General features: G+C 50.0%; 1 protein-coding gene across 8 annotated transcripts in view; it reads left to right on the top strand.

Moving 5' to 3' along the window:
- Nucleotides 1-26,441, top strand: part of LOC103113476 (tyrosine-protein phosphatase non-receptor type substrate 1) — a 49,349-nt gene that overhangs the window by 3,868 nt on the left and 19,040 nt on the right. For 6 of the 8 annotated variants that reach the window (XR_009548969.1, XR_009548968.1, XM_007523025.3 and 3 more), the window contains exons 2-3: nt 3,016-3,103; nt 23,527-23,877. Coding sequence is in view for 6 of the 8 variants with exons in the window: in XM_007523025.3 (XP_007523087.2) it covers nt 3,016-3,103; nt 23,527-23,877 (439 nt within the window). In the remaining 2 variants the exon portion in view is untranslated. Of the gene's footprint in view, nt 1-1,886; nt 2,035-2,071; nt 2,533-3,015; nt 3,104-23,526; nt 23,878-26,441 lie in introns of those variants that run through there. The other 2 variants (XM_060187562.1, XM_060187560.1) reach the window with 2 other exon arrangements.

The raw sequence follows: 26,441 nt of genomic DNA, 5'->3' as shown, positions 1-26,441 counted from the left end.
TGAACCTGGGACCTCAGAGCCCAGTGAAAGGATTTTGCATAATCATTATGCTGTCTCCCCAGCCCTTCCCTCCACACTTTAAACCTTCTAATGGTTCCCATCTGTAGAACTTTTGCCAAGGTCATCCAGCTGGACCCAGTCCTACATTCATTCCCCTCCAGCAAGCAGGCCCCAGGGCCTTTACATATGCTGCTCCCCCTCCTGTCCTGCACACCCTCACTTGCTACCCCAACTTTGATTCAGCACCTACTTTATTCCTGGCAGACCTTACCCTTATCTAAATGAGCTCTCACTTCTCTAAACTGTCTCCTGATATGCATTCATTATTTCTCCTTGTCTACTAATCTGTCTCCCCACTGGAATATAAATTCCTTCATGAACAGGGACCTTGTGTGGGTCACTGTGGTGTCTCTCATGCCCAGTGAGGTAGAAATCCCTTTCCCAGGACTGCTCTCAAATGCCTGCATAGCATTTGCTGCATACATGCTAGGCAGCTTTCAACGCATGGTCCACGCAATAACTCCTCTAATCATTACACCAGCCTTCCTTCCTCCCTTTCTTTCTCTTTTTACTGGAGAAATTGAGAAGGGTGGGGGAGACAGAGAGGGAGAAAGAAAGACACCTGAAGACCTGCTCTGCCACTTGGGGAGCCAGGGGCTCAAACATGGATCCTTGCACTTAGTATTGTAAGCACTTAACTGCGTGTCCTTAACCAAATGTGCCACCACCGGGCCCTACACAGGCCTTTCTAGACTGATATTCATACTATCTTCATTTTAGATGAGGAAGCTGAGGCACAGAAATGCTAAGATACTTTCTCAGGTTTACACAGCTCATAAGGTGGCTGGCAGGATTCGAACCCAGAGAATCTAGTCCTTGCTCACAATAACTGGACTGGACTGGCAGGCCCAGGCATTTGATAGGGAGACTGGGGTAGGGCTGGGGGTGTCACTTGGTAAAGGTGAGCAGCTAAGGATCAGGAATTAAATCTCATTTCTACCCCAGGTCTTGCTGGCTGTGTGTTCATTCCTCTCCCGTATTTGGACGGACCCTACTCCCGCATGGACTTACTCATATTCTTTCAACAGCCTTGAGAAACAAAACTGGTTATTGCTTATTTCCTACCCCCAACCCCAAGCCCTCCAGAGAGCAAAGGGTCATAAACTTCATTCCCTTCTTCCATCTTCTTTAGCCAAGTGATCAGCACTGGCCCCTCTCACTGACCTGCTGCTACTGTCTATAACAGTCTTCCCTAAAGGAAAAAAAGAGACATATCCCCCCCCCCCCCCCCCCGCCACCTGGAGGCTCTGTCCTCTCTTTAGTTCCTCTCTTCTTTCTCAATGCTTGTCATTTTCCTAAAGAGCCTCCCGCCCCTCCCCCTCACGCCCCATCTGCCACCAGGGAGAGAGCCTTCCTGGCCTGAGAAGCCTGCCCCTGTCTGGGTCCCCTGGCTGCAGCCCCCATTCCCGGTCCTCTCCCTGCGCCTCTTTTCCAGGCGGCACTGAAGTCCTTCCTACACACTCGCTATTTTTATACCAGCACTCGCCCCTTCCTCTCTCTTCCCCGCAATTCACTTACTTCCTGCTTTTTCTTCACCTCGGCCCAACTTTGGGGGGAAAAAAATCGAGCACCTGCGGTCTGCGCCAGCCTGCGAAGGGACCTTTAGCTTTGAGGCGTGTGGGGGCAGAGCCACCTGGGGAAGGGCAGAAGGCAGGCTCCCCGCCGCCCCCCCTCGCTACCCCCCCCAACCCTGTCCGCGGCCTCCAGCCTCTCGCCAGCTGGAAGCCCGGACCAACAGCAGTCGGAACCCCGAGGCGAGGCGGGGGGGGGGGGGGAGGGGGGGAGGAGGGAGAGGGGAAGGGGGGGTTCGGCCGCAACTTCCCTAGTCCACCTTAAGAGGACGATGTAGCCAGTTGCAGCGCTGACCTTAGAAAAACAAGTTTGCACGAAGTGGAGCGGGGGACCCGGCCTGTGGGCAACCCCCCCCCCACCCCGGCGGCACCTCCTCTGCTCGCTGCGCGCGCGGTGGCGCAGGTCCGAGCTCGCGGGCGGCTGGGGGCGCTGGGGGGCGCTGGGGGCGCGGGGACCAGGCGCCGCGCGGGCTTCTGAACTGCCACATTGTTGGGGCCGCAGGCTCGGCCAGTCCCAAGCCTGAGCCCGAGCGCGCTGCGCAGGCTGCTGGGGCTGGCGGGGCCGCCTCCAGGGGCTGCGGCCCGGGCCGGGGTGCGGGGCCGCGGCGCCACCGAGCGGGCTGGCGACTGGGCGACGCTGCCCTCCCGGGCCACACAGGGCCCCCAGAGGCGCGCAGCCCAGGCGCCCTACCCCGGGGCGCTCTGCAGGCGGGAGGCGAGGTGTCGGCTGGCCCGAGCTCCGCAGCTAACCCGGGCTGGAAGGAGGGAAGAGGAGAAGGGGGAGGAGGGGGAGGAGGGAGAGATCGTGGGGGAAGGCGGGCTACCAGGGGGGCGGGAGTCGCGGCCAGGACTGCGGGTCGGAGCGAGCAGCGCCGCGCCGCGAGGAGCCCGGGCGGGGCAGGTGGGCAGCGGCGGGGGCGGCGGGGGCGGCGGGGCTTCTCTCTCCCGCGCTGTCTGCCTCGCTCTGCACGCCGCTCCGCGCACTCCTTTTTCTCCCTCCCTCCTTTCCCCCCTCCCTTCCTCCCTCCCTCCTTCCCTCCCTCTCTTTCTCCCCCTCTCTCGCCTCTCTGTGTCTCTGGCTCTCTGCCTGGCTCCCTCGGGTCTGTTTCTCTTTCCTGCCGCCGCTCTCTGGCCGCCCCTGGCTGCTTTTCTCGCGCGCTCGGGGTCTCTCCCTCGCTGTTTCTGGACTGGGGGTAGTTCTTCTGATAACCGTGGTGGTGACGGTGGCTCCGAAGCCGCTCCGGCGCCGCTGGTTCCGGGGAGGGGGGGGAAGCCCGGCCGGGAGGGGGGAGTAGTGGTGGGGAGCCTTAGTCATTTCCCCGCTCCAGCCTGCGCCCGGCGGAGCGAGCACTCACCACAGCCGCTCTCCCTCCTTGCTCCGCAGCCGCGGCCCATGGAGCCCGCCGGCCCGGCCCCAGGCCGCCTCGGGCCGCTGCTCTGCCTGCTGTTCGCGGCGTCCTGCGGCTGGACAGGTAAGCAACCCTAACCCCAACAGCTGCGCTCCCCCAAGTGGACTCGGGCCTTTCAGATTGCCACTGGAACCCTCTAGACTGATGGCTAGAGGTAATGGGGGAAGAGATGCCTGTGACCCAGGTTACAGATGCGGAAACTGAGGCCCAGAGAGAGCCATCGACTTGCCCAAGGTCACACAGCCAAGGCTAGAAACCAGACTCTCCAGATTACGAGTGTACAGCTCAGTGCTGGGCACTGGGACTTAAAGAGATGAGTTTCTTCACTGAGCCCCTGCCCAATCTGATGGGGGAGGCAGCCAGGCGCCCCAGGTTTCTCTGGAAGCCCGGTCTCCCAGGATTTAGCCATCAGTATGCTTGACGAGGGTGGGGGGGTGTCTGAGAGAAGGAACTGGGGGCGGTCTTCCAGGTACTGCTTTGAATGGAACAGAAACAGGCTATTGCTAGGAGGGAAGAGCGAGCTCTCCCTCTGGGGTACAGAGTCAAACAGTGTTTGTGTGTGGAGGCAAGGGGAAGGGAGGTAACCCAGTAATGTGCTGCTGGGAGCAGCTGATCCTCCTGCAAAAACACCACGGATTATCCCTGTGGTTGTCCCCCTAGTTGCCAGAATGTCTTGCTGCTCTTCTGCTCCATCCCCTCCAGCCTTCCCCAGCTTCCAGGCAGCCCCCTGCAGCCCAGGTACCCATGGGCCTGTTACCTGTGGCTCAGTCTTTTTTTGGCCTACATCAAACACCTAGCTGTCTCCAGCAGGTGTTTGTTCACCAAGGGGTGAGGTCACCATTCAGAAGTCCTGCTTCTTAAAGGGGTTTTTGCAAAACCAGGAGTCTCCTGGGAGGATTGGTGGTGGTGGTGGTGTAGGTGTGTTTGGAGGGGGAGGGTGGTGGAGTGAGGGGGGCAGACGGTCACAGAGAACCAGCACTGAAGGAGTAGGGCTGGGGAAGAAGAATGATGATTTTGTTTTTTGGCTTCTGGAAGCTGTTTTGTCAGCAGAGGGGGTCTCTGTGCCTCCCTCCCCTGAGAAGCGAGGTAAGGATGAGCTCAGTCTTGCCCCCCCCCCATTTGCCTAGATACTGGTAACCATCTGATAGCAGTGAAAAAAAGAGAACTAGCAGAGTGGGTGGAGGGAGAAGTGGGGGTGGACAGCAGCTTCTCTCTGCCCTGCATTTCCCCCCTGAACCCCCAGGAATGCACGGAGGCATCCCCTACCCCACCTCTGGGGTTTTCTGTTGCATTTGAGCATTTGGAAGCCCTGGTCTATTCAGGTCTCTGGTGAGTGGTGTCTTGGGTCTGTTTCTGCCCAAGTCGGCCATTGATACCCTGAAAGCCTGAATTCTTGCCCTGCTGCTGCCCCTCTTGTCCTGAAAATGCACACAGCTCTCTCCAGTGCTTACTTTCACTAAAGCACAGACTGGGCCCAAGTCAATTTCTAAATGTCTAGTCCAGATCCTTAGTTGCCCAGGACCCTGTGGTTCAGTTCCTGGGCAATGAGCAGTGATGGTGGTGAACCAGAGTGAAAATGCCTTCCCAGGGGTACTGACTGGGAACATCACCCTTCATAGGAGCAACCCCCCTTTTTTCCTGTAAGAACAATCTATAAAATGGTAAAGATTAGACCATAAAATTTCCTGTTCCAATCCATTCAGCATCAATAGCCTGAAAAAGTGGGAGCAACAGAGGGGCCAAGATTAACTTTGAGATAAATAAATCTTAGGAGGTAAGAATAAATTTCCTGGTTGAGGGCAGTGGGAAAGAGACGGGGTGTGACTGTGATAGCTCTAGCTTCCCAGCATCCCTCTCTCGCTCTTTCCTTCTATTTGGTGGGGTCCTGGCTACACTCTCGGCCCTGGCAGGCAGCTCACCTAGTTTGGTCAAAGGAGGGAATGCCCCTCCTTCAGTTTTCTCAGGCATGGAATTTATGACAAAAAGACAAGAGGCAAGACAGAAGGATAGGAAGGTGGAAGGAGGCAGTTGTCCAGTTTTCTAAGAAAATGGATTTGTTCGAGTGAGAAGCTCAAATGTCAGGCTTAGGAAGGCAGCTTTGGATTGAAGGACTATATGTCTGGGGCTCAACTGTCAGCCTGGGACGAGTCACATGATTGCTGAGGTTTCACATGATCATGATCGGCTCTCCAAAGGGGGGCTGGCCGTGTGAATTCTCTTGTTTGGGGAAGGCCAAGGGAGAAGTTTCTCAATACTGCTGCCAAAGGGAAATTCTCAAGAGATGCCAGCAAAGTTGCCCACCTGTATTCTTGGTGCCAAGTTGAGGCCTGTTCCTTGGAACTACCTGAGGGGCATTCTGAGAGGCCAAAGGGCCATGGCTTTGGGGACAAGTGTGCAGCTTGATTCTGTGGCAGCAGCAGTGGCACCTGACTCTGAAGCTGCAGTTTCAGAGAAGCTCTGGGCCAAACACCAGGCAGACCTCACATGAGCTCCAATCGCTCCTTACTCTGACGTGGACAAGGCCAGGAGGAGTTGGGGGTTCCAGCTATTAGAAAACAGCTGGGCCTTCTGGTGACCTGGTGACACTTTTGTAGACAGGGGCATGCTGGTGACTCCCTCTGTACTTTCCAGAGCAGTGAAGTTACATCTCACTTCCTCTTTCACAAGAAGAGTGGTGGAAGGTCTTTGGTCCCTGTGGGCTCAGGCTACAGGCAGAACCTTTAAAGCCAGGGTGTTCTCTAGGTGCTTTCTGGTCATTAATTATCCTTAAAAACAAACAAACAAACAAAAAACCCTGTGGAGAATCTTGGTGTGATTGACTCCTTTATGTGAAGTGATTCAGCACATGTGACGTCCTGATGTGAACCATGTGTGGAAGAAAGGGAGCAAACTGGCATTTACTGACTGTTACTGTTATTCCAAGCTGTGTATTAAGCATCAGATCTGCATGATTGCTCCCATCAGTGGAGCAAAACAAGAGCTGGTTCGTCTTCCCATTTTGCAGATGAGCAAAATAAGAGGCCAGAACTTTAAATCCAGGCATCTTGGCTGGGTGGCCTGGGGGTAGAGGGGAAGAAAGGATGTTCAATGGATTAATCAGAGTTAGTTAGCCCAAGCTGAGGAAACAAGATCCCCTCTCTGCCCTCTGGGGCTCCAGTGGAACTTGTAGAAGAGTTCTCTCTGGGCCAGAAGTTTGTGACTGAGTCACCATCATTTCTCTGGAAGTGCACTGAGGATGGATACACTGACAGCCTCTTGGCCCCACAGATGACAGCTCATGGAGCACGAGGCTCCCTCCCAGCCCCCATCTGGGCTCCTGAGCTCTGGCGCTCCCGGAGCTGGAAAACTCCTCCTTGCATCTTCCTGGTGCCCTTTGCGGCAGATGGCGAGGGGGTGTGTGAAAGGAAGGAGTCTAAAACTGTTGTGCAGATCCCACACGCACTCGCTCACTGCTTCCAATGGCTCCGTGCGACAGGTTATTTTCTTATTTGTAGTCTTGGGCTGATGGAAGGGTTTTTTTTTTCCCACCCTCTCTCTCCTCTCTCTTTTTAAATGCACTCAGATTTGGGGCCTGTCAACACAATTCAGATGCTATCATTCCCCTGCTCAAACCTGTTGAGTGGGTCCAGGTTTTCTTTAAAAATATAATAATAATAAATAATAATAATAAAATAAAAATTGAAACAGTCTGAGTTTTCTCCCTGGCAGCCCTTCCCTCCCTCCCAACCTGCCCCCCCAACCCCCACCCTTATTCACATGTTATCTAAAGTGCTGACCTGTTGAGATGCTGTGAGATAGCCAGGCTTCCTTCCTGCAGGCCAGAGCTTTCCTGACTGTTGAAGTCTACCCTCCTCCCAGAATTCCTGCAGTTGTAGAATCCTGGGTTGGCCGCTGTTTATTCCCCCAACATATGAACAAGGGGCGTTTGACTTGTAGAACAACCATTAACATGTGGCCTAACCCAGTCTGGTAAATGCTTTGTTGACAAATCCACTGTCCTTAGCTAAACCCTTGCATTGCTATGTCTTTTACTTATGCTGTTCCTGCCACCAGTGCTGCCCTACCCTGCACATCCTTATCCTCATGTGTCCACATCTTCTTCACCTTTTGGTTTCTGCTTCCTCCTGTTCCAAGGACTCTCTCATCTGAAGCCTCCCCCCAGCATGTTGTCTGGCCCAGTCTGAGGCTACCAATTGCTTTCTCCTTGTTCCTTGTTCATTACCATATGCATGCGTGTTCAACACCTAATGCACATGATAGCCTTGCAACCAAGCATTTGTTTAGCATCTGCATAGAGAGACTGAATGCAGCAGAGTGCCAAGTCACAGTCTGGGAGCCAGACCCCTGGGTGTGAATCTTAGCTCCACTATCCTCTGGACAATCTGATGAACTTCTCTGCTTCTCAGTTTCCTCCTCTGCAGAGTAGAGATGACATCCACAGCTCCAGTTCAGGGATTAAGTCGATTAACACATGCCTAATGCTCGCAGCCCTGCATAGCAAGGAGTAAGTACTCAACACATGCTTGCTGCCGTTGTAATCATTTGTTCTGTTTGGTTTTTCTCAGCTGTACAGTTGGCACCTTGAACCCAGTAGGTACTTTCCAAACAGCAAAAGCTGTTACCTGTTTGAGCATTATTCAGCTAGAGACTTTTCCCTAAGCTTTTATGGAGAGGCTGGGGTGGAGGGGGGGGAGTAGGAGAGTGGACACACTGAGCAGAAACCCAGGCTGGCATAATTAAATTGTCAGTGACTGAGACTGTGCTGAGGACACAGTCTGCCTCTAGGTGTCTCTGTCCAGATCCACAGGAATTGTGGATTTGCAGACCTGGAAAGCCCGAGGGGTCCCCAGAGAGTCTCCTCCAGCACCTCGTGGTGTAGCCAAGAAGACTGCAGCCAGGGGTTGGGGGGGAGGGTGGAAGGAGGGAGGCAGAGACTGGCCTGCTCACACAGGCTCACACTGCAGGCCCAGGACAAGGCCTCAGTGGGAGGCTAAACCCCCTGCCATCCAGGCCAAGGCTTTTACAAACTGGACTGTACAGGAAGTTTCCATCATTACAGCTGGAAATCTGACAGGCTTCTGCATTCCATGGGAAAACACTGAAGTCATAATAATGGGAACCATTGTTTCCAGCTGCCTATTGAGCTCAGCATTTGACTTGGAGGAGTCCAGTGCTACTCAGCAGCTTCCCTGAGGGCTGCTGTCATGAGGTGTACTTGACCAGTGAGGGACGTAGACTCAGGCCATCACTGTGCCCAAGGCCACACACTATGGGCAGTGTCTGGATGAGGACCCCGATTAGCCTGACCACAGAACCCATGCTCTTTACTAGACATGAGTTAGCAGGTTTTCCAGGTATAGAACACGGGGTATCATGGTGCCTGGCCTGCTACTGTCTCATATTTCTGTCAATCAGTGTATCCTCCTGGGAAGTGGAGGTGGCAGGTATTCCCAAGATGCATTTCCATTCCATCCTTGAGAAGGAAGCATCTATTTTCACAGCTGAACATGCTTTCCTGTTCCCTCTGGCTGCTCCAGGGCAGGCCTTCTTATGGACCCTCTGCAAGATGTATGAGCCCACCAGGTGTCTCCCAGAGCCTGCATCCAGAGATTGCAGAGCAGCTGAGGTGGACGTGGGGAAGGACACAGCACTGGCTCTTTGTGTCTGTAAGATTTTCCTGGCACATTCATTTGGGGGCGTGGGGTGTTAGATGGCTGCAGATGAGCGCCAGGAACTGAGGGAGATCAGGTGTGCGAATCAGGAGGGAGATTGGAAGCAAGGATAAGTGATGAGCCTCCAGCGGGGAGGAGGGCTGGCCTGTGTGGATGGTGGTGGTGCCAGGGCCGGCTCTGGTCTCCCACTGCTCAGAGCCAGCGCTGCCCTGGGAAGTGGCAGCCCATGGTGACGTAGTGCAGCCTGTACTGAAAATGAGCTGAGCTCTCTGACGTGGTGCTATCTCTTCTTCCTCTGTTTATTATGGAAAATTTCAAGCATAACGTAAATGAGAAAGGGGGGGATAAACCCCAGCTTCAGTACCAAAATGCCATTCTTGTTTAATTTTCCCCTCACTATCTGGAAGGTCTCATGGGGGTGGGGGTGAGCACTGTCCAGCAAACACTGGACATCAGGGGACCATTTTCACCCATTATTTTTTAAATGTTTATTTCTTCATGTGTGCAAGTATAGAATCCTCACAGTCAGCCAGAAGCATGCAGTCTTTCATCCCCAGCTTGTAGAGAGGGAGATTCAGGCTGGACCCCTCCCCAGGCCACAGAGTCAGTGGAGTCAAATCATCAGATTTAAACTGGATTCAGTCTCAGTTTAGTCTTCATTATGGGTATTTTAATCAGAGTCATTCAACAACTGCCCTACTTAATTTTTTTTCTCTCGACAATTGCTCTTGAACATCTAGTAGGTACCAGGGGTGGCTCTGGTGCTAGGAATGCACCCACGAACAAGACATGCAGCAACACCTGCTCTCATGGAGCTGACATCTTAGGGAAGAGAAAAACATAGACCTAAGTAAATATTACGTCAGGTAGAGGCAAGTGCTGAGGTGCTTTGGGGAAGACTAAAGCGACACAAGGGAATAAAAAGTCAAGTGGAGATAGAAAGAGGACCTTTCTGAAGAGCAAAACATGAATAAAATTCAGGAGAAGCCATGGAAATACCAGGTCACACAGAAGGAATAGTGAGCAGGTGCAAAGGCCCTGAGGTTGAATGAGCTTGCTATGTTTTAGAAATGACAAGGAGGCCAGGGCAGCTGGAGTGAAGTAAGTCAGGAGAGGTCAGTACCAGACCGAGAAGGGTCTGGTTCTTGGACAGCAGACATTGAATATGTCAGCCCTTGTGACCAGACTATTACCATGTGCATTATCTCATTCATTTCTTACCATGATTCTGTAAGATGGGGACCATTATTATGCCCACTGCACAGATGAAGAGATAGAGACCCAGAGAGGTGATGTGACTTGCCCAAGGTCACACAGCTTGTAAATGCAGAGCTATCGTTTGAGCTCAGACCCCTAAATGGTATCCCCAGCACTGCTTTTCTCCCTCCAACTCTGCCCCCTTTGGCTCTTTACCCAGAGCAGCTGGGTGAGTGAATCAAGCCTTCATTGATCCTTCTCTAAACTATTTAGTAGTTCCCACACCCCTCAGAATGAAAGCAGACTCCTTCCTGTGAGTAAGAGGTACAGCATTTTCTGGACCACATCTGGTTTTCCAGCATCACCTCAAACCACACGTGCCTTCCTGTCTGGGCTTCCAGCCCCAGTTCCTCTCCTACCCTAGGACCTCACCTCCCCTGGGCCTCCTGTGAACTTCAGCAGCGACCTTGCCTCCTCAGATGCCTTTCTCATCCACTCCATTCTAAAAGAGCTTCTGCCTCGTTATTTATCACAAATTAAAGTTTGCATGAATCCTGGCAATCCTCACATTTTTGTATTGATGATCTCAGCTCTCTTTCCCACTGGGCTAGATGTTCCACAAGAGTAGGGCCTGTCTGTCTTCATCTCCTCAGGACTTGACAGCAGTAGCCGAGTTAATACCAGGTGAATGGAGGCACAGGTGGGGACCAAGACCCCCTTCCCCCCAGTCTGTAGTGGAGGCGGAGCCAGGAGGTCACACGGCCTGATTCCAAAGCAGGGCTGGACCCTAATTATCACATAGACCCCTACTGTGACTGGGGCCTTAGCTCTGCCATCTCATGGTGCTGTTATGGGAGCCTGAAGCTATCAGGAGGCACTGAAACATACTGCCAGCTGGGTGGGGAAGAGGCATCCAGGAAATCCCAGAATTTGTACTTAAAATTCTGGCTACACGAAACTACTTGCACCCGTGTAGCTACCATGATGAATGAGCAGGCAAACCCTGGAGTGTGATGCCATTAGCACAGTGCTGTCTGGCTAGGATTGGTGTGAAGGGCCTGCTTTGGGGTCAGCCTCCCCTAAATGGCCCTTTGTTGCAGGAGCTGGTCTGGTGTGGTGGGTGAGGACACCGATAGAGTCAGCCATGTGGCAGCCCCTGACCTTGACTGAACAGTGGTATCTCTCCAAACCTCAGTCTTGTCCTCTGTGAAATGGGAGTTTGATCACCTATTTTTCAAGGCCACTCTGGTGACATCTGTCATGTTCCTGGTAATTCCAGAGCTCCATGTCCTGCAGCTTATTGTTACTGTTATTGTCATGTGGGGCATCATTTTATGGTTCAGGATTGGAATGAGCAGGTAGAAGACACCCTCCACTATTATTTACCAGTCTGGAGACCTGACACCCCTTATAGCATCCCTTTGCCTTAGTTTCCCTTCCATGAAGTAGGGGCTTAGCTTGGCTGCTCTCCCACAGGTCTTCTCCAGCTCCGATGCTCCCACTCCTGTGCCTATCTCACCCTTAATCTGGACAGCATCCCAAACTCCATCTCTAGCAGGGCAGGTGGTAGAATGGATATCTGTTTTGGGGATACACTCTTGAGTTTGTTTCCAGCATGCTCCACATCCTGGCCTTGATCTCTGGAGCAAGTGTTTCCCACCCCTGAGCCTCAGTTTCCCCATCTGCAAAGTGGAAACGCAGGACCACCATTACTTCTCACATGGGAATTGCTGAGGGTTAAGGGAATTAAGAGCCATGGAAAGTGCTTCTGCAAGCTGCAGAAAGTGCTATAAAAGGCATCAGTGAATAGTGTCAGCTTGGGGAAAAATCCTGTCCAGAGTCTGTCTGCTGTCGGCAGCAGCAGTGTGTGCTGAAACCTTGGCAAATGTCGTTTAATAAATGCGTGTCACTTTTAAAGGGGGGCTTTATATCTCTCAGCTGGGAAAATGTGTGTGCATCCTTGGCAGCAAGAATCCAGAAGCCTGAGCTGGAGGGCACCGGTGCTGGGAGAAGCACTATCTCACACAAGCTCTGCCAGTAGAACTGGGGTCCCTCCCCTGCTTCTCCAGAAACAAGGTCCTCACCTGGGGGCCAGGTTGGAGACCACTGAACATGCCTCCCTGGACTGTCAGGAAGCATAGTTAATGAGGGCTTCCCTTTCTCAGGCCTTACTGGTGTGTTATTCCTGCTGGAGCACAGCTGGAGGCACCAGGGCCTGTCCCAGAGGAGCAGTGGGGCCTGGCCTAAAGGTTAGAGGGACACTTACCTGGGTTCTCAGCCTCTCCAGGCCTCAGTTTCTCTCTCACTCTCTCTCTGCAAGGTCCTTAGGTCGCAGAAGCATGAGGCAGAGCGTGCTCACAGCACCACATCCATATCCCGTCTCTTGCAACCACAGCCACACAGCAGGCATTTTCACCATCAGCCCTGGGTTCTGTCAAAGCTCGGCAGATTCACTGGGATCTCTGCCCCCCTCACCCAACCTGCCTCAGATCCCACTCTGTGTGGCCACGTGGCTCTGCCTTATAGAATACTCAGCCTCTTAGGTCTAAAGCTAGGAGCATCTCTCTTTCTGAGACACTCACTATGGAGAAGCTTCTGCCCTGCACCCAGCCCTGAGCTCCATGTGTGTTTCATGCCACAGCAACTCACTGCAGCACCTCCATTCTATAGATGGGGAAGCAGAGAGTTGAGGGGCCCAGGGCAGTTCCTGCAGTTTTTCAAGTGGCAGAGTTAGACTCCAGACTGGAGCACACATTCAACCAATGCCAGCCTCTGAGATCAGCCTGGAGGGAACTTATAAGCAGGGATAAGCAAAAACAAGGTTAAGCCCCTGCTCTCATGAAGCTTATGAGCAAGTCGAGGGGTAGGGAGGTGGCTGCTAAAGAAATGAGCAAATAGCTCCAGGTTGCGTTGGTGGATGATATGAGAAAAGTAAAGCAAAGCAAGGGGTGTGAGGGGGGAGGTTCAGGCCTCAGAGCTTGAAGAGATGAAAGCCACTGGGTCCCTTTCTAAGTGATGGGAGTGCCATGCAAAAGCAATGGCACATGCAAAGGCCCTGAGGCGAGTAGTCTGGCATGATGGAGAGCAGGGCCCAAGGGCCTGGAGGTCTTACTCTGAGTGCGGTGGGGGCTGAAGGTGGGCTTTTAGCGAAGGAGTTTTCATTTTCTGTGGCTGTGGGGGAACAAGTGTTGTCAGGAGGTGAAGTGGAGGCAGGTGACTAGAGTGGAAGCTGAGATGAGGATCCAGGTGGGGACAGCAGTGCAGGAGCAATAGTGAGAAGTGGTCAGAGTCTGGCCACACTTTGGAACTAAGTGGGATCTGCTGGTAGGTGGGCTGTAGGACAGGGCAGAGAGGAGAGACCAGGTCAGCTCACTGCCAACCATCTGACCTTAAGAACACAAAAGATGATAACCTTTGCTCACAGGAGAGAAAGTGGAGGTCTAGAAGAGTTAACTCCTCTAGTCACCTCCCTGAAGATGAGGCGTGTGGGTCCTCCAGCCTGAGCTCTGAGCAGTAGGCTCTCTGGGCACCTGAGGAGTGTGTCTGCACAAAGGGACTGTCTCTCTTGCTAAGGGTATGGCATGGCACCCGGCTCTGAGTTGCCTGGAATGGGGGCAGGGGCAGGAGAGAGCATACTCTGGGTCTCCCCCTCCCTGTGTGCAAAGTCACATGTGTCACACTTCTGTGGACTCCAGTGCAGATGATGGTTTCCACTGCAGTATCTGGCGTGGCCCTGCCCACTGGGCTTACCTGTTCCCTGGACTGTACAGTGACCTACTCTCTGCTCCTGTGTTGCTACCTTCCCCATAGTGCCTTTTCTATTCCTCAAGTTTCGCCAGTCTTCAAGACCCAGCTAGGGTCCACCACCTCCAGACAACCTTCTCAGATTCTGGCCCTCCCTCAAAACCTACACCAAACCTCTTCTGGCTTACTCCTTACACATGGTCTCTGTGTCCAGGACCCTCCCATGAAGGCAGAGATTGACTTGACTTGGCTGTGTTATGTGGCATGAAGATAAGGCAGAATGAGATTTGAGTGGGCACAAATGAATCAGTCCAACTGCAGAGGGAAATCAGTACCTACCTGCAGCCTTCAGAACCTGGGTACAACTGCTCTGGAGTCCCGAGTCCCCCTTAGGGAGTCCATACATCCTGTGCTGGTCCAGCCTCTCCATGAATCCAACCTTGGCATCCTTCTGCCCCCCAGCCAGGGGCCTGAGCACCAGCAGAGTAGTTCCAGGCTGGCCTCTTCTCACCACTCCAGTCTAGCAGGTGGTTAGTACATGCTCACTAAAGGTTGGACCCTGCTGTCAAGGCCACAGCCCTGTGCTGAGTGTCATGCAAGGCCATTCCCCTCAGGAGCCCATGGCAGACTTAAGGGAAGCATCTTTCCTGCCCGCCTTCTCTCACATCCCTTTGGAATTTATAGGTGCCAGGCTCAGTCACAGCTGGCACACCCACAGACAGGCGCAGGGACCAGGGTGGTGAACAATCTTTGCTCCCCGGCACCTGGGCACCCACTCCTTCTTGTGCTCACACAGACCCCGCTCACACCATGCCTATTCTCCATGCACACACCCCTCTCACAGTGCTCACCCTCCTCTCTCACATGCTTAGTGCACACAGGCCCCTCTGCACTCCCCTTCCCACATCACAGCCACTCTCACTCCTGCCCTCACACCCCTGCAGACAGCTGGGACACACACACATACCTGTGATTTCATTGGCAGGCAACCCCCCCATACACACACCATTCAAATCCTCTCAGCACATAGTTCTCTCCCCCCTCACCCCTAATCACTGAGGACCCTCCCTTAGACACAACGCTGACACCCTGCTGTACACTCTATAGCTTATCTATAAGCTTATCTTGTTTATCTGTGTGAATGTTGGGACTTGCACATTGGCACCTGCTCTCTTTCACTTTTGTGTGCTCACTCCCATCCACACTCACACGCAGCCTTTAAATCCGACCCCAGAAGATCCCAGAGGTGGCAAGGTGTGCTGTGTGGTGGGGTGATGAATGAACAGACTGCAGGAGACGGTACTGGCAGGGCTCGGGGAGTGGGGCTGCCGAGCTGTGGGGCAGGGCGGCGTGGAGCTGTCCTGGGATGTGAGCCCCTGATGCTGTGAGAGCTTGAGAGCCTTTTGGGTTCTGGGCTCCAGGAGTGTGTGGGAGCCTAAGAGTTTCCTTCATCCTGTCTATGGCCGCCTGCCTTGTGGCCTCCTGCCTCCAAGACTGGGCACTCCCCTGTAAGCACAGTGGTTACCTCCGTGGGGCTGGCTGGTCCCTGGGAGATGTGCACTCCTGCTTCATTTAGGACTTTTCTGAAGGAAGCTCAGGCAGGATCACAGTGGCCTTGTTTCCCTCCCGGCTAGTCTTGATTCTAAGCTGATTTTTTTTTTCCATTAGAAAAGCATCCATGCTCATTTCTTTTACTTCTGATGAAAATTGTTTTTCATCTTTTCTTAATCTCAAAAGCTACACACAAATGCTGTAAAAAAAAAAAATCAAATCTGCTTTCCCAAACCCTGTGGTCAGTTGTTAGCCGCCATCTTACTGCATCTCTCAAACCCTCTTCGCCCTGTTCTGGGAGACAGAAGGGCACACAGAGGTTTCAGGAGACAGGTCAGAGGTGCCAGTGGGAGTTGCTGCTCTCAGGGTTCTTTCCAGATGTAATCACTTGAGTTATTATTGTTCTATTGTGCCAGGGAATGAACCCAGCGCCTTGTATACACCTGCTCCATTGCTGAGTCACCCCAGCCTAATTTTCCTTTTTTCACTTGAAAGATTTATTTATTTTCATGAGAGACAGAAGGCAGAAGAGGGAGGGAAGGAGACAGCAGTGTACTTGCTCAGCTCTTATATATGTTGGTACCATGGGTTGAGCCTGGGCTTTCAGGCATGCAAGGCTGGTGCACTGCTGTGACAAATATTTCTTCTATTGTATATGTTAGAGGAGAGACTGGGAGTGACACCAAAGTACTAGTCTATACCCACAGGGTCCCACCTCTCTCTCTGTCCTTGGTACTCTCACGTGGTACCAGGAGTCAAGCCCAGAGCCTCATGCTTGGAAGGTGTACACCATACCTGCTGAGCCGCCCCCCGCCCCGCGCCCCTTGAGTTATATCTTTAAAGTCTATCCTGAAGCTTAGTGTGGTGCACCTGGTAGAGCACACAGGACTTGGGTTCAAGCCCCTGATCCTCACCTGCAGGGGGGAAGCTTGAGGAGCTGTGGAGCAGTACTGTAGGCATCTCTGCTTGAGGAATGGTGCATTTATCCCGAAGGCCTGCCTCAAGCCTCAGTGGCAAAAATTAATTAATTAATTAATTAATTAATTAAAGTAAAAAAGTAAATTCTGACCTCTTTGCTCATGTACAGATTCCCTGAGATCAGGGGCACACTTGTAACTGGCTCTCATTAGATTCTAGCAATTCCACCGGCTCACCTCTGCACTGTGAACCCCTGTGTCCTGGGGAGACCAAAGGTTTCTCATAATTAACCAGGTCACCACCAGTCACCATCACTGTGTCGACCCCTCCCACTTAAAGACTTCTTTACAGGCATTAGTTATTATTTTTCTCGACAAGCAGTAAATGTTCACTTAAAATTTTTTTCAATGTATTATTTACAGTAAAGTAAAAAGAAAATGTGCATCTCCCCTCCTCCCAGCCCAGGCTGAGGACAAGACAGACAGCTCAGCATCCTGCTGTCTTTCCTTGGGAACCTCTTCTCTAGTCACTTGATGGGTCAGTCAGTCAGCAAAGGTTTATTGAGCATCTACTGTGCCAATCATTGAATTGGGAGCAGTGAACAAAATAGAGAAAATTAGAGGGTGGGTGCATCATTCAAATACACACATGACATGTACATTTAATGTATAGATTTTCCTACTAGAAAGCAGGCTACTGTAAAGAGTTCTTTAATACTGATCCAGTTTAAAAAAAAACAACTAAAAAGTACCCAAAATAGAAGGGGAAAAAAGAGAAAACACCATGATTTTTAGATTCATGATCCAAAGAGAGTTGCACTTTATAGCTTTATATAGTACCTTGCAGTTGTTTATTTATATATAGCTTTAGTCTACAAAGTCATGATCATACTGAAAGCACAGTTTTCCCTTCTTTTTTATCACACAAGTGATGCAAACTGAAGGCACAAAAGCAAAATCCCTTAAATCAAATACTCACAGTTAATCATTGCTAAATCTTTAATAGCACCTATACTTTTTTTTTCAAAACTAGAAGTTAGGAATCATACTGAACTCATTACTTAGTGACTGATTTCAAATATATTTCTGAGTAAATATTGTGATTCTGCATGATCATTTGTTTGTTTGCTTTTCTTTTATTGCCTCCAAGGTTAGTACTGGGGCTCAGTGCCTGCACTACAAATCCACTGCTCCTTGTGACCATTTTTTCCTTTATTATTATTATTATTTTATTTGTTAAGACAGAGAGAAATTGAATGGGGCAGGGGAGACAGGGAGAGAGAATGATAGACACCTGCAGACCTGCTTCACCACTTGTGATGGGCCCCCTACCCCCTCAACCCCCTGTAGCTGGGAATTGTGCTCAAACCTGGATCCCTGCACATGGTAACATGAGATCAACCACCTGGTGCCCTGCACTATCATTTTTATGGTTGTAGACTTTGGATAATTCCTTTTCTCAGACATTAGGATATTCCCCAATTTTTTTTTTATTTCAGTACATTTTCACCTACCCTTATCTATCTGAGTATGGTTTCATAATTTTTTTGTTCATTCATTTTCTAAAATGAGATCAAAGTGTTGATTGCTGTTATCTCTGATGGTATTCTATGAAAGAATTATATTGTTTTTATACTTTCTTATTTTCTCTAAATTCAGCAATGAACAGATTTTATTTGCATAATCACAATATCATTTGAAATCATGCCATGCAAAAATTTCCAGATTATCACTGTTTTCATGGTGCTCAGTTTTTTGTGGCTGCTTGTAATTCCACCTGGGGGGGTAGATCATAATTCACATAACCATCCCCATCATTGGCCATTTGAGTGGTTCCCAACTTTTTTTAGATCATTTTATGGAAACCCCATTTCATACTGGGTTGTAGATCCTTGTGCAAGAGCCCAGAAAAGGCTGGTGATCAGCTTTCACACCTTTAGTGCATCTTGCCTAACCGCTTTCCCAGAAGAATGTTCCAGTTTCCACTCCCACCAGCCTGGAAGCCTACCCACCCTCCTCTCCTGGAGCCAGTTCAGGCCCCTGGACAGCTGCTATCTGCCAGCAGGGCAGGACAGAGAGCCAGAAATGGTTTTATATGCCATGCCAGTGTGGTAACCCCAGGCCCAGAGCTGCGGGAATGAGCTTTAACAAGCCCAGTTCCCAGGATAGAACCTGCAGAGAAAAAGAAGAACAGGCAAGAAGGGGGAAAACTCTGCTAGAAAAAAAATACATACACAAGATTAAAATAATATTTGGCACTTATGTCACACTTTTAAAATTCTTCAAACGCTTTATAAACACTAGCTAATTAATTAAGCTGCCTAAATCTGGCTGCAGTCGGTGGAGAGAGAGCAAGAGAAGCTAAAGTAAAGGAGGGGAGGGCAGCCCCAGATTTCGCTGCCGCCTGCTTGGGGTGTGACTGTGGGCCTCCGGCTGCACCACAAGAATAGCTCTGCTCCAGCATGCCGCACGCCGGCTAGGCGGCCTCCTCTCCTCACACATGGCTCCCAGCTGCTGACTCACAGCCCTGCATGGTGTTAGTGGAAAGATAATAATAGCTGTGTTCATCACACAGACACACCTATGGCATCGGCCAGCATGAAGGAAGGAAGAAAGGGGGTCGAGAGAGGATCTGCCCAGGAGCCTACCCTCTTGACTTCCTCCATCACTATGCTCACTCAGCAGGTTTTTTGAGGGCCTGTGTGTGTGCCAGATACTGTTCTAGGCAGGGGATTCGAAATAGTTCCTGTGGATCCTAATTCCTGGTTAGGGGGGAGCATGACAACCAGGAAAATCAAGTGTCAGTAATGTATCTGGGATGGTGATGGGAATGGGAGATCAAGGCTAACAGACACCTCTGTGCCACGCTTTCATGGCCAGCTGTGTTACGGCCTTCATGGCTTCATTGGGACGGAGCTTGTGCACTTTGTGGATGGGATGGGGGCTTGTGATGCAGTGCTGTGCTGGCAAAGGGGACATCCTGGTGAGTTCTCACCCAGGGTGTGGGTCTTCCTACTGCACCCCACCCCACCAGTGTTTCCTCCCAGTGGCATTTCCAGGTTGTCCAATCTTTGGTGCTGAGACGCAGATCCACTGGAAGTGTTCCCCTCTGGCTGGATCTGTGGCAGCTGCTGGTGTCACCTCTGATGTCTCTGGGTTGTCACTGCCTGTGTGTGTCTCCTCCATGTGCTATCATACAAGTGCCACCAGCTCTGTCTGAGCCCTGATCCTCTACAGACTCTGTTTCTCTCCCTGTACCATGAGGGTCAGGCCCCCATCATGGAGTCCCAGTTCTCCTGCCATGGAAGCTTCAGCCCAAAGGGTGACTAGATTGTGGGATAAGATGGGTACAATTCCATATAATTCCCACCACTAGAGTTCTGTATCCCATCCCCTCCACTGGAAGGTTCCCTATTCTTTATCCCTCTGGGAATATGTGCCCAAGATCATTATGGGGTGCAGAAGGTGGGAGATCTGGCTTCTGTAATTGCTTCTTCACTGGACATGGGCATATGACAAGTCAATCAATACCCCCAGCCTGTTTCTATCTTCCGCTAGTGGGGCAGGGCTCTGGGAAGGTGGGGTTCAAGGACAAATTAGTGAGGTTGTCTGCCCAGGGAAGTCAATTTGGCGTCATGGTAGCATCTGCAACTTGGTGGCTGAGAAACATTAAGATACAACGCAGAACAAATTGTTTAATAATTAGGAACCTAAAGCTAAGAATATAGCTGATGAGATTTGGGGTTTTCATGTTGGAAGAAGCTAGGAAGTCTATTTTAGGCTTATTCCAAGGGGCCCATGACTTTACTAATTTTTGCCTGAGCCTGATAGTTAATATGTGGATGGGCTAAGTATTGTCTGGTCATGATGGGCCTAGACCTCAAGTAAACTCCTCTCTCCACTGTCACTGGTCATCACCATCAGGAACAACATGATGGACCCATTTGTGGGCCCCCATAGGACCTTGCTCTGAATGTGGATCAACAGCGGTAGAGAATGTTCCATCCTCCGAAGGGGGGTTGGACAACATACACTACCACTTGAGGAAGATGGGCCCTAAAATTGGGGCAGCTTGGAACGTTCCTACTCATGACCACAGAATGTGAGCTCAGACCTACAGGGATGCAGAGGTTACCTAGGCTCCTATGCTGAATATGGGCCCCAGATCAAACTGATGGGGTTTACAGTCAACAATATCTATGCACCTTTCCCGTATTTGGGAGCTACTCTCTTCCTTAATCTAGCTTTCTAGCCCTTTTTCCAGCCATGATATCATCTCCCCAGATCAGATGTCAGGCTCAGGAATAAACTAGTATAGTCATGGACCTTTTGGAATATAACTAAAATAGGCCTACTAGCTATCTTCAAAACGGAGACTCCAAATCTTCATCTGTAATATTCCATCCTTTAGGTTCATGATTAATCAACAATTTGTTTGGCTTTATATGTTAACTCTTTTTTCAGCCACTAGGTTCAAGATGCTACCATGATGCCAACTGGACTTCCCTGGGCAGATGACCCCACCAGTGTGTCCTGGAGCTCCGCTTCCCCAGAGCCCTGCCCCACTAGGGAAAAAGAGAGACAGGCTGGGAGTACAGACTGACCTATCAATGCCCATGTTCAGTGGGGAAGCAATTACAGAAGCCAGACCTTCCACCTTCTGCACCCCATAATGACCCTGGGTCCGTACTCCCAGAGAAATAAAGAATAGGAAAGCTGTCAGGGGAGGGGATGGGATATGGAGTTCTGCTGGTGGGAATTGTGTGGAACTGTACCCCTCTTATCCTGTGATTTTTGTCAGTGTTTCTTTTTTATAAATAAAAATTTAAAAATAAATAAATAAAAGAAAGCTGAGTCAGGGCAGAGAGTGGTTCCTAAATAAGGGAAAAGTATATATATTCCTTTGATTGTAAAGCCCATTGGTCTGACCTAGGTTCCACGTCAATTCATATTTAGCACAGAAGCCTGTGTAACCTCTAGATCCCTGTTGGTCTGAGCTCACATTCCATGGTCATAGCTAGGAACATTCTAGGCTGCACACATTTCAGGACCATCTTCCTCAAATCTCAGAGTATGTTGACCCAGCCTCCCTTCATAGAGTGGGGCAATTTCTGCCACTGTTCTACATTGAGCACAAGGTCCTGTAGAGACCCACAGAGGGTTTATGATGTTGTTCCTGATGGAGATGAATGACCATTGATGGTGGGGAGAAGGATCTGTTAGAGGTCTAGCTAGGTCCAGCATATCTTTGTGGGAATTACAGGATTCCCTGACCAGGGCCCTGGATGATGAGGTGGCCTGGTAGTGACTAAAAGGGCCATTATTAAGGTGTGTCAGTCTCTTGGCTTTATCCAGCTTTTGTAGTCCTTACACTATCTGACAGGGTTAGACTTAGAGTGACTGAGGGAAGTGGAAAAGGAAATAGGTGAGGAGGGTATCTAGGTCTAAGTTGACACTATTTGATTAGGTACTTTATGGTATCTTTTAAAGGTCTTTTTACTTGCTTGTTGTACTTATTGAATCACTGTAGACTCTGGCACCCTTCTACTTTAAGGTATATATTTTCCCCTAACTTATGGATACATGTGCACATGGGCTCTGGTCTATATCTAGTTTTTGTAGCTTTGTTAGGAAGTGTGCTACCCAAAATAGAACTAAGGAGTCCTATGAGCTAGGGAAAGGTCTCACCAGAGCAATGAAGCTAAAGGGATGATATCCCAAACCTGTTGTCTCTGGACACAGTCTAAAGTGAAACATAGTGAGGTGGTACTGGTTGCACTGATCTGCTTGAGATCAGCAGATGTAGTATCGAATTGTATGGATCAAGAGAAGCATGAAGGAAAACAAGTGAGGCCCGAGAGGTTCTAACACTGGGAAAATTGTAGAGAATGAGGAAGATTCTTTGCTGTCTTAAGAGTTGAAGGAGGCAATAGATAGTTATTACTGTAACCAAGTTATTTGGGAAGTTGGTTTACTTTGAAAAGTCTATGGTTAGAATTTGCTGCAGCATACAAGACCTACCATGATTTAATGCTATTTACAAATTACTGTATCTTATATATTGACAGGACCACTTGCTTCTGGTCTCCCTGGTCTAAGAATATAGGTGATTTCATGTTTTTTTCAAAAGTTATTATTAGAAATGCATTAATAATTTAAGCTGAGTGTTAAATTCAATCGGCTTGCTAATGTGAAACCTTAAGTGTTTAGATTGAAGGTACATATTCTCAGAACTAAAGTCTATGCATTAAAAAGATCAAGACTTTCAATCTGTTTCCCCCTCATATTGATCAAGTAGAGATTTATCAGACTATAAGTTAATAGGAGTATATAGCAACATCATTCCAGCCACCAGGGTCTGTCTCCCTACCCCACACCCCTATAGGGGAACTGAAAATCTACCCTTCCCCACCCCTCCACCTCCCAGAGTTTTTTACTTTGGCGCAATACTCTAATTCCCTCATTTATCTGTTGTATAATGACAGTAGCTTCCCCTGTTCCCAGCTTGGTACAAAGTGACTTACGGAAGAGAACGTGGGGTGTGTGTGTGGGGGGTCTTCCCCTTTGTAGATAAGGTAACTGAGGCTTCAAGCTGGTGGATAAACTCTGTCACATATGATTCTTTTTGGCAATGTCCTGACCTGGACTGGTTTAGGCCTGCCTGAGAGACATCAAGATGGAGTTCAGGTAATGACGGACACATGAGGAGACAGGGCCATGGAGCAGCCAAGGACTTGCCCAAATGAGTGCAGCATTCACAGTCATGGGGTGTGTGGGAGTAGTTGATCATATGTGCAGGAGTCCCTGTTAGGTCTTCTTGGTCACTTGAACAATAGACCTAAGTCACACAGCAGTGAGTCCCTAAGTCATACCTCAAATCCAGCCTCTGCTTGCCTGCTGCATCACCAAGCTGAAACCCACAGGCTGCGTAAGGCCTCTGCTCAGAGCCTGCATCCTGAGCCATTCCCCAAATACAATCTGACTCCTCCTGAAGGCACCCCAACACACACACACACACACACACACACACACACACACACACACACACATACCAGGTGCCCCACCTCTAGCCTTTGCCCAGACTGTTCCGTCTGTAAGGAACACTGTGCCCCTTCTTTCTGACCCATTCAGAGCTCAGTTCAGACATGACACATCCAAAGAGGACTCAGACACTCAACTGCTCTCTAGCACATCACTTTAGCCTTCTGTGCCTCAGTTTCCTCATCTGTAACAAAGTCCTCTTCCAGGTTCATTGTGAGGGCTACAGGTGATGATTTACACAAAGTGCTGAGGTCAAAGTTTCTCATGGTATGCTCCAAGTCAGTAGAATTGTTGTTGAGAAGCCCCTGAGAAAAGCCCCAGGCTGGTGCAGGGGGAGTGAATAACTGCCTGTTTTTCTCTCCAGGAGTGCTGGGTGAGGAGCTGCACGTGATCCAGTCTGAGACATTTGTGTCAGTCGCAGCTGGAGAGACGGCCACTCTGCCCTGCACTGTGACCTCCCTGCTCCCTGTGGGGCCTGTCAAGTGGTTCAGGGTCAAAGAGTCAGGCCGGAATGAAATCTATAGTTTCAAAGATGGCCACTACCCCCGAGTAACACCTGTTTCAGACAACACAAAGAGAGAGACCATGGACTTTTCCATCCGCATCAGTAACATCACCCCAGCAGATGCCGGCGTCTACTACTGTGTGAAGTTCCAGAAAGGGAGTCCTGATGTGGAGATTAAGTCTGGACCAGGCACCCAGCTCACTGTGCGTGGTGAGTACTGTGTGGATCTTTTATTCCCTATTGTGTGACAACTCAATAAGAATTCCTTTCTACTGCAGCTCAGAAGGTGGTTCAGGAAATAAAGTGTTGGACTCTCAAACACAAGGTTCTGAGTTCCATCCCAAGCATTCCATGTGCCAGAGTGATGCTTTGGTTTACTCTCTCTTTCTTATAAGTTAATAAATCTTTTTAAAAATTAATTAAAAAAAAGAGAATTATGCTCTTCTATCTTAAAGCAAGTAAAGATCTGGTATGCAGTGAGTGCTTATATCCTTGAGCTGATTCATGGTTGGATTCAGTCCCCTCTACAGGTCAGGGAGGCTGAGCTGCCAAGCTTGCGATACTTTCTCAGGACTCCCTGGCTGATACATGGAGGGCAAGTGTAGATGCTGCTCTGCCTGGCCCCACTGCCCTTGCCTTTCCCCATCACATCAGTTCTTCGGTTCTAAGGATGAGGTGACTTGCCCTCTCTGTCTCTAGGAAAGCTTCCTCAGCGAGGAGAGTCTTCTCTTTGTTTTTACTGAGCACCTGCTGTGTCCAGGCTCTGCTCTGGCTACTGTGGAAATATAAGTGACCAAAACAGGTGAAGCTCTCCCCACCCCAACCCACCTCCCATGAACCCTGTGCTCTCTTCTTTCAATAAGGAGGCAAGGAAGGGGAAATGTAATTTTTTCATTCTGTCTCTAGCAACATCCCACTAAGAAGAAATTTCTTAAAGGTGCAACATATAGTTTAAGCTTACATCCCAGGGTGGAAGAGGGGCCAAGGGACTGGGTGTTCACTGCGGGTCTGTCCAGAAAACCTTCTGTGATTCAGAGATTGACTAGCATAGCTACTTAAAACTCTGAGCAGAGCTGGGGTATCTCAGAACACTCCTCACACAGGGAAGAGTTTCTTCATGGTGGGGGTACCCTGGCAGTTACTACTGACCATGGTACAAGACACATGCACAAGCACATGGTTGAGAGCATGTGCTCAGTGCCTGTACTCACGTCCCAGCTCTGGGCTCTGACCAGTCACTGCCCCCACTGAGCATCATGTCAATGATGTTCCTGCCACTCAGAGTAGCTGTGGGGACCAAATAAGTGAATATCATGAAGTGCTTACAACAGCGGCTAGTGGAGGGAAGGTGCCGTGGTGTCAGCTATGATGTTCCAAAGCTATAGGACTTCGGATGGGTCACTTTTTCTCTCCAGGTCTCAAGCATAAGTGGGATCAAAAAGGACATTGTCCCTTCAGCTTTGTTGCTAATTTGGAAAATGTTGTCAGAATCCCTAGGCCCTGCCTCCATCTAGAATTTCTGATGCAGTTATCCGCCATGGCCTGGGCAGCTAGCTGAGTGCATTAGCTGCTCTGGAAGGTGCCAGGGCCCAGCTCCTCTGAGATGGGTGCTCTTTTAAATCCCTGAAAGCAGTGGCTTCTCATGCTACCAGAGTTGGGACAGGCCTACAGGGTGTCAGTGCTTCAGCATGTGCCTGTCATAGCTCATTGGGTCCCAAGAAATGAAGCCAGAGTATAATGACCAGAACACTCTCCACAGAGTTTACCAGGACTGAGGGGTGGTTTCCTGCTCTGTCCATCCCCAGACACACCCTGTTTGGATCTAGGCTTCACTGCACGGGAAGCCTTTCCATCTTAAAACGTGTGTGTGTGTGTATATGTGTGTGTGTGTGTGTGTGTGTGTGTGTGTGTGTGTGTGTGTGTGTGTACACACAAGTGCTGGTGCCACCCCAGAGCCTCAGCAAACTGAATTGTCACTGATGAAATCTCCACTCTGTTTCAAAATGCTTCCAGCTTTCTGTGATCTTCTGTGTTTTAAAGCCAACTCACAAAACTTTTTCCTGAGAGGATTGTTTAAAAAAAAAAAAGAGGGGACGAATTATAAAAATTTGGTGTCTACACTGCTTTTTTTTTTTTTTTAATGTGGCTTTGTGTGGCAGTTGCAGGGAGCAGGATTTGAGACTTTTCTTGGTGTTTCTGCTTTGCTCTTGTTTTACCTGCTTGCTGCCTAAGAAGATACAGGTAGTTTCAGAATTAGTGATGAGCAGATCTTATGATAATGATCATAAATGCTATTTATTCAGCACCTGTTGTATGCCAGGCTCTGTGTTTATACACATCCCACTCATATTACGGGGATTGGATTTTGATTGATTCACTTTGTGCAGAAACACTGACTCACAAAATACAGATACAGAAAAGTGATGCTGAATGACGAGTCCTTGTGCTGTGAGGTTCTGCCCTTCACTCCCTGTATGCCCTTGACCTCCCCTTACCCCTGAGCCTCATCTGTACATGGGACACACTCGGCCCTCCCCTACAGATGTGTGGAAGGATTCAAGAGTAAGGAACCCTGGGAGTTCAATCTAGCATCAGGATCCCATGGCCCTCTGGATGGATGGTCACTGACCACTATGTCTCGTCCTTCCAGGGGCTTCTGGGCTGCAGGGGTTTCAAGGGCCTGGTTCAATCTGTCTTCAAAACATTTCACAAGGTTATAAATGAAGTTAAATGTTTATACATGCAAATAGTTGTGATGTTCAATGTCTGGTATC

Source organism: Erinaceus europaeus, chromosome 1, assembly GCF_950295315.1.
Source record: "Erinaceus europaeus chromosome 1, mEriEur2.1, whole genome shotgun sequence".
In the NCBI taxonomy this organism is placed as follows: domain Eukaryota; kingdom Metazoa; phylum Chordata; class Mammalia; order Eulipotyphla; family Erinaceidae; genus Erinaceus; species Erinaceus europaeus.
This window is presented reverse-complemented; position numbering and strand designations above follow the sequence as displayed.